At 31.7% G+C, this 7,705-nt stretch overlaps 1 protein-coding gene across 1 annotated transcript in view; it reads right to left on the bottom strand.

The window, feature by feature from the left end:
- Positions 1-453: 453 nt before the first annotated feature.
- The window catches only part of LOC132060899 (disease resistance protein Roq1-like), a 17,974-nt gene continuing 10,722 nt past the window's right edge, over positions 454-7,705 (bottom strand). The window contains exon 2 of the mRNA XM_059453801.1: positions 454-1,702. Coding sequence (XP_059309784.1) covers positions 454-1,702 — 1,249 coding nt within the window. The remainder of the gene's footprint in view (positions 1,703-7,705) is intronic.

Raw genomic sequence — 7,705 nt, 5'->3', positions numbered from 1 at the left:
CAAGTACTATAGATTTAAAATGTGTGCCTAAGTGCCTTAGAACTTCAAACTTTATACATTCAGTAAGAATTTATTGAAATTGTATCAACTTTCTTTAATGTTTAGTTAGTGAAGCATTTATATATTTGAGATTTAAAATTTAAATAATTTGTTATTGTTTTACAACATTAAATATAAAAATAAAAATAGATTTTATGCATCTTTTTTGTCTATAATAGCTAACTATTATTTAAATGTCAAATGATGTTATAAATGTATAACAACCGTTCTCTATAACAGCTAAAAAAATTCGGACCCAACAATGCTGTATTAGAGAGGTTTGACTGTATATAGTTTTAGAAATAATAACGTAAAAGCTCCACATATATACCTATTTAACACTTTTAGAAAGGCATAGAAATCTTAAGGCTACAATACACTTCCACCTCGAGTAAATATTCAGATGAAGACAAATTAATAATTAAGAAAAATTAAATCCTTATTCAATGATGTGTGACAATAGAAATTAAAGCAATAAGCAAACAAATGGAAAAGGAAAAGTAGAACCAAGATAAAGAAAAAGGATTTACTGACTTTATTTCCTTGTAGAACATCACAAACTTCTTTAGGATTGAATAATCTACTCCGTTTTCCAGGGTGTGGAAGTGATTCTTTGCGAACGATTTCTCTTCCCATATCTCGCACTAGATCATGCATCACCAAACAAAGCTGGTTCTTCCCAAGGTACCATTCAATTTCCCTTTGGAGCAAGTGTTTTTGGACTAAAGTTGCAACTTCACTTTGAGTATGAAAACCACATGCATTTAGTATTTTGGTAACTTCATCCTCAGGAAACCCATGGAAGGCGCATGCAATATCAAGAAAAACAGTCTTTGTATCATGATCAAGTCCATCAAAGCTTATCTTGAGAATCTTTTGGATATCTTCATGAGGAATTGCTTTTAGTTTCTTGAATTCAGATTTCCATTCTTCTATTGATCTTCCATGCAAATGTGACCCCAATGTCACAAGAGCTAATGGTAGCCTACCTGAATATTTGATTATGTCTTGTGCCAAATTAACATAATCTTGTGGTGGAGAAGGATTGTCAAAAGCATGGCTACAAAAAAGTAACATAGCTTCATCATCATTTAATAGTTTGGCCTCATATCTCTCTTTTTCTCCAAGCTCATGTAGCACTCGCTTGTTTCGGGTTGTAATGATTATTAAACTACCCGAACCAAACCAACTTCTTTCTCTTGCTAAGGATTTTAATTGGTCTATATGATCCACGTCATCAAGAACAAGTAGAACCTTCTTTGACCCGAGTCTTCTTCTGATTTTGGTGATGCCGTCATCAACATTGTTAACTTTGACGTCCTCGGTTTTGAGAAGTATATTGAGAAGTTTCTCTTGTAGCTTGTGTAGACCAATTTTTTCATCTTGTGATCTAACATCTGAAAGGAAGCAACTACCATCGAAGTGTCCATGTTGAGATAACCGATTGTACATTTCTTTTGCCAGAGTTGTTTTTCCGATTCCACCAACTCCATGTATACCAACCATGCTAACTTCATGTTCACGTCCATTTTGCAATAACGACTCTATTATATCTTTGGCACGAGAATCTACTCCAACTGGGTGAGAAGCAACATCTAGAGGTGTCTGGCTGACCTCTTTTTCGACATCTTGTATAATAATTTCAATAAATTCTGATTCACACCTACCGATTTTTATCAAAGTTGAAAGTTAAAAGAAAAGAAACTTCTGATATTTGAAATTATTTGATGGACAAATCAAATTCAATACCCAAGGCATAACACAGTGGGATGAAGCTAAGCGGTATCATAATTCCGGTAGGTACGTGATGGGAAATCCAATTTGAAGGAGTAAAATAGATAACTTGCCTGTTCGTATAGGACATTTTATGAAATAATTTAAGCTATATTGTTGAGACAAGTGATCCAAATGGTGGTTAAGTTAGTTAGAGGGTTAAATGTTAGTTAAAGTTAGTTAGCAGGATCATTATGAGATCAGTTATGAAGTTCAGGGACTTAAGTGTTAATAGCTAATTATGAGTTAGTTATTAAGTACTAGTCAGTTACATGATTAACAACTCATCAAGTTGATCATTCTCCGTGTATATATATACCAGGTATACAGACCCGTATACACTATCACAATAATTAGAATTCATTGAATCTTCTTCTTCTTCGTGTGTAAAGTGATCAGGATCAATGATCCATTCTTCTTCTTCTAAAAACTATATATACTATCATGGAATTGGACTCCATGATAGTGTTTAGGATAATCAATGGTATTATTACACCTCCTTCGAGGATACAAGGTATCATTGAAGAAATCCAGTCCAAGGTCTCACAGAGAAGTATCACAATTAAACATAGCTACAGGGAAGAAAATGAAGTGGCGGATGCTCTAGCCAAATATGCTACTGAAAATCAGGTCCCAAGATTTTTTTTGCATGAAGGAGATCTGCCTACAGTGGCTAGAGAGGCCCCTTGGGGATGAATAAACTGGATTTTCCATCCTTCGGAAGAAGAATAAAAAAGAAGGCTACTTGGCATTTTGATCCTCCTTGAGTCAGCTGCTATTTAAATGTATTAATTATTCATAGATTAATGCATTAGTTAAGTTCTGTGTAAGATCTCTTGATCGATAAGCTTAATAGGGATAGGTTCTCTTGTCCTAAAATTTTTAAGGAGGTTAGGCTCTATGCCCCCCTCCATTTGATTGTAACTTTTTGGATTTCAATGGACGTGGTAGGGGTCTTGCCAGCCCTACATCACCAGAGAGATGAAAGCCTAGGTGAATGGATTTTGGTTTAAAAAAAGTGTAAAAAATAAGGACAAATAACAAATAAACGTAAATAATTGAATAAAGAAACAATACCCATTAGCAAGTACTCGCAATTCGCTTCCAGATAAATTTGCAACTTCAGTAAGTGCAGCTTTCCACTTCTCCATACTTTGATCCCCAAATCGTTCCTTGAGTTTGGCAAATCCATCACCGAATTTCCCAGTTTGCTTTCGCACTTCAGTAGGTTCAACATCATAGAAGATAGGCATAACTCTCTGCTTTAACTTTTCTTTGCATTCAAGAATTTTAACTAATTCATCAAGACACCAACGAGACGAAGCATAATTTGTTGACAAAACAACAATGGAAATCCTTGAATTTTCAATTCCTTCCTCTAGTGCCGGTGAAATCACATCACCCTTTCTTAAACTCTTATCATCTTTGAAGATTTGAAATCCGTGTTGACGCAATCTGTGATCAAGATGGCCTAAGAATGTTTTTCTAATGTCTTTACCACTAAAACTCAGAAATACATCATAAAAGAACTTGGAGGATGTAGATGATTCTCCTTGAGTAAAATGAGTATCCATGGATGAACTAAGGTTTGATAAGATGCAAGAATGAAGAGATGATTTTTTAGTAAAGATAAACAGAGCTCTACATATACCCACAGCTTTAATGGTTTCTTCTTGGAAACCTAATTCTTGGGTCAACTTTATTAAAAGCATGCACTGTAATTCACTTTCTAGGAAATTACTTTTGGGCATTTTCGAACAACTTGCGTTGATAGAAATTACTATCCAAAAATTGCACGGTTTGCCCTTCAAATGGGCTGGTCTTTAATTTTTGTCCTTCAAAAAATCATTTTTTTGCGCGGATTGCCCTTCTTTTGGGGTGGTCTTTAAATTTTGCCCCTCAAATTTGTGATCTTTAAATTTTGCCCCTCATATTTGGTAAGTTGTGCGCTTCGCGTGGAAAAGGTGAGCGAATACATGAAGTTACGGTTTGAACCCCCACTCAAGTATAAAATAAAAAAATATTTTCGCAAGGCAAGATCGGAGTGTATGCTTGATCCCAGATAATCTTTAAGGAAAAGCTAAAGTTATCTTAGGATCAAAGATACTAAAAAAGTCCGACAAGGCGAATTTTCCTAAGACATAGTTTAGTTATGCCTTATGCGAATTTTAGTTAAGGCATAACAAAATTATGTCCCATAAGGCTAGATTTTTCCTTAAGGCATAGACTTTGCCTTATAAAGCCTAAGTTTAAGTTATGCCTTAAGGAAAAGTTAAATACGCATACTTTTAGTTATGTCTTTGACATACTTTTTAGTTAAGGCATAACTAAAAGTTTACCTTGAAAAGTCAAATATATATATATATATATATATATATATATATATATATATATATCCTCAAACAAGTTTCCTTGAGGGGCATAACAAAATTTAAACTTCGTCTTATAAGGCAAACTTTTAGTTATGCCTTAAGAAAACTTACGCTTATGGGGCATACTTTTTTAGTTATGTTTTATGGGCGCATTTTTAGTTAAGGCATTCTAAAAGTTTACCTTGAAAAGTTAAAAAAAAAATATATATATATATATATATATGCTTCAAGGCAATGTTTCTCCGGCAGTACTTTTAGTTAAACATAACTAAAAGTTTGCCGGGGGGCATAGCGAAATTTAAACTTTGCTTTGCAAATTTTTTTAAAATTTTTGACTGAGCGAGGGTTAGAACCCGGAACCTATGAATTTTAGCCGAAGGGCAAAATTTAAAGACCACAAATATGAGGGGCAAAATTTAAATACCACCCCAAAAGAAGTTGGCTAAAAAACTTATCCCAGTCAAAATAGGGCCAAAAGTGCAAATGAAAACCTAAAACTAGTTGTTTCTGGGTTCTCTTCTTTTGCATCTTCAAGTTTTTTTCTTTGAATCTCTTTCACATAAATCCATCGTTTTCTTTATTTGATTATCTTTTTGCAGTTGGCTATTATATAAATTAATATAACGTAGGTCATACATAATCCTACAAGAAATTGACGAAATATCATTTTGACAAATACCTAATGTTTGAATTTCGAAAAAAGACAAAATAATGAAATTTAGAAAAATTGTGCCACTACTAAACATCCTTAAATTTAATCAAATGAAAATGACGGGAGCTTACTAGGAAATTATTTGTGGGCTGTTGTTGATAAGACAACCTGCTATTCATTGCACTGAAGGGGCACTTATGGGGAAATTCGATAGAAGTTAGATTTTTCTTTGAAAAATCATACTCCTATTATTGGGAAAAGGTGCATATATAGTTCTTAACTTTGCAATTTAAAGTAAATATATATCTCTATTGTTATAAAATGATGCAAATATACCCCTATCGTTCAGCAGAAAGGATATATTTGCATCATTTGTACAGCGACAAAAATATATTTATTTCATTTTGTAATAGCTGGGGTATATATACGTAGAGGTAAGGAGGAAGTAGAGTCAAAAGAGGACTAGACCTTACCTCCTGAATCCTAGTGAAGATTGAACAAATTCAATCTTAGACGTAAGAAGGAAGTAGATTCACTACTAACTATACAAGATACAACTACGATAAGAGGGGATCTCCCATTTACATTTGATCGTATCAAAATACGCAAGGGAGTAGGGAGACTCTCCCTTTACAAAAATATATACATATTCTTGAAGGTACATATATTGGAAAGAAAAAAGAGAAATTTTTTAAGCAAGGCTTCGCACAAAATACATGATTGATGTTCTTGACAAAAATTTAAGGAATAATTTCAGAGGCCTCCTTCCATGTTTGGGTACATGTTTCACCACCATTGTGGTTTACAATATTACACCTATATTCCTTATTTTGATTTCTTTATAACAATTCTTTTAACATACTAATTTTTTATGTGAAAAGATTATGATTTGACTAATATGCCCTTTCTAATATACTCTATTTGTTTAATTAATTTTGTGAGCATAAAATCTGAATTTAACAAACGATGGCTCATACAAAATTTATTAGCTAAATCTCTTTGCGAAGATTAACTCAAAAGGTTCTACACAATATATATTTCAAAAACCAAGACACCATTAGGTATATTCATTGAAAACCCATCCATAAATATATGGGGAAATTTCAATAATGTATAATCTAGCATATAAAATTACATTTGCATAGCCATATTTTAAAATTACACCGCATATCCGCTTTTTTCACAATATACAACAATATACAACTTTACACATCTGGAGTAGACAATGTATTAACCTTGTATAAAAGTGTATAATAATGTATATAAGAGGTATTTATATCCAAAAAAATTCAATTGTAGACAATAGTATACAACATTTTTTCAATTGTAGTGAGGGTACAAATATACAACATGCTTTTGAAGTGAGGGTATAAATTGAGCCATTTCAGGTAATTTTACAAACATGAGTTATTTCGGGTAATTATTTTTCCTAAATAGTCATAAAGGGTTATTTTCACTAAATTGACCAAAACCTTCACTATCTTAATGATTACTTGAATTATTACATGGATAAGAAATTTTATACTTACACCCCTTACAAAATATATTTGTAACTAAGTATATTAAACTATAGTTATTAAAAGGTAAATTAAAATTATAAATAAGAAATTGTATGCATTTAGTATTATGAAATTTATTAGAGAAGATAAATATTTTTGTTGATTATTTTTATTGATGCATTTGAAAGACATTATTATCAATCTTTAACACCGCAAGAATTTCAACAAAACAATTATCAATATGCTAATAGTACTAATTATATTGTTAATACTCATAAATGTCATCAAAACACTACTAATCTACTACTATTATATATTACTTGCAGCTTTGTGAAATTAAATTTGCAGCTTCTTCCATTTTTGGTGTTCTGTGGATTGTGTAGTTGATGATTACATTATATAAAGCACTCTTTTTTATAACGTCTTTTTTATGCTTATTTGTCGTTTTCTTATCGTTCAAAATTTGAAGTAAATTTATGAATCAATTACTAGTTCAAGATTTCACCTATTAATTTTAATAATAAATCAAAATGGTAAATCTCAATACTGACTTGATAAGAATTTAATCAAAAAATATTTACTTGTGTGGATTTATTTAATCTCAATATTTTCTACTCAAGGAATTTAATCTCAATATTTTTGAATCCTCCGTAAGAAAATCCGGAGAAATTAGGAGGAATAAACTGGGTGGGAGATGGTGACAGCGTCAGAGAAAATGAAGGAAAAGAAGAAAAAAATTATTTGATAAAAAAGAAAATTATATTTTTATTCACGCTCTGTTGTGAGTGAAAATCACTCATTGCATTACGCCATGAGTTCTATGGACACACTACGAATTGCTTCTCGGTTTCGGCACTTAACGCATTTTACGAAGTGAACTTTGCGCTCTTATGAAATAATAAATGAAAGCGCATAATTTATCATGATACTCATATTAATTGATGTATATTTTTAATGGACTTGAAAATGATTTGACGTAGGTAATTAATCTATGCATAAAACATAATTTTTTTTTTATCTTTTCTTGTATCTAAAAAGTGATAAGTAAAAATAAAAATATAATTTTAAAATCTTGAATAAAGTAAAAATTGAGCAAGTGCATACAAGTTAGGGAAAATAGGATCTTTTTTATACAATTTGTTCTTTATAGGTACTGTATGTCTTTTGGAAATGGAGTTTGTTTTGATAGGTGAAATGAGATGAGCAACCTGGATGTGGTGTGCTCTGGTTAGGTACAATGAATACTTGGTGATTAGTAAAATGCCTGTTAATTGCCCAAAAAAAAAAAGGGTTAGCAGAGGGAGTACTTTAGAGTGTTTAACATCATCAATATCATGTTATTTGAAATGAAAAATTTTAAAAATTTAAAT

Source organism: Lycium ferocissimum, chromosome 1 (genome assembly GCF_029784015.1).
Source record: "Lycium ferocissimum isolate CSIRO_LF1 chromosome 1, AGI_CSIRO_Lferr_CH_V1, whole genome shotgun sequence".
Taxonomy (NCBI): domain Eukaryota; kingdom Viridiplantae; phylum Streptophyta; class Magnoliopsida; order Solanales; family Solanaceae; genus Lycium; species Lycium ferocissimum.
The sequence above is the reverse complement of the archived record's forward strand: the minus strand, read 5'-3'. Positions and strand labels throughout refer to the sequence as shown.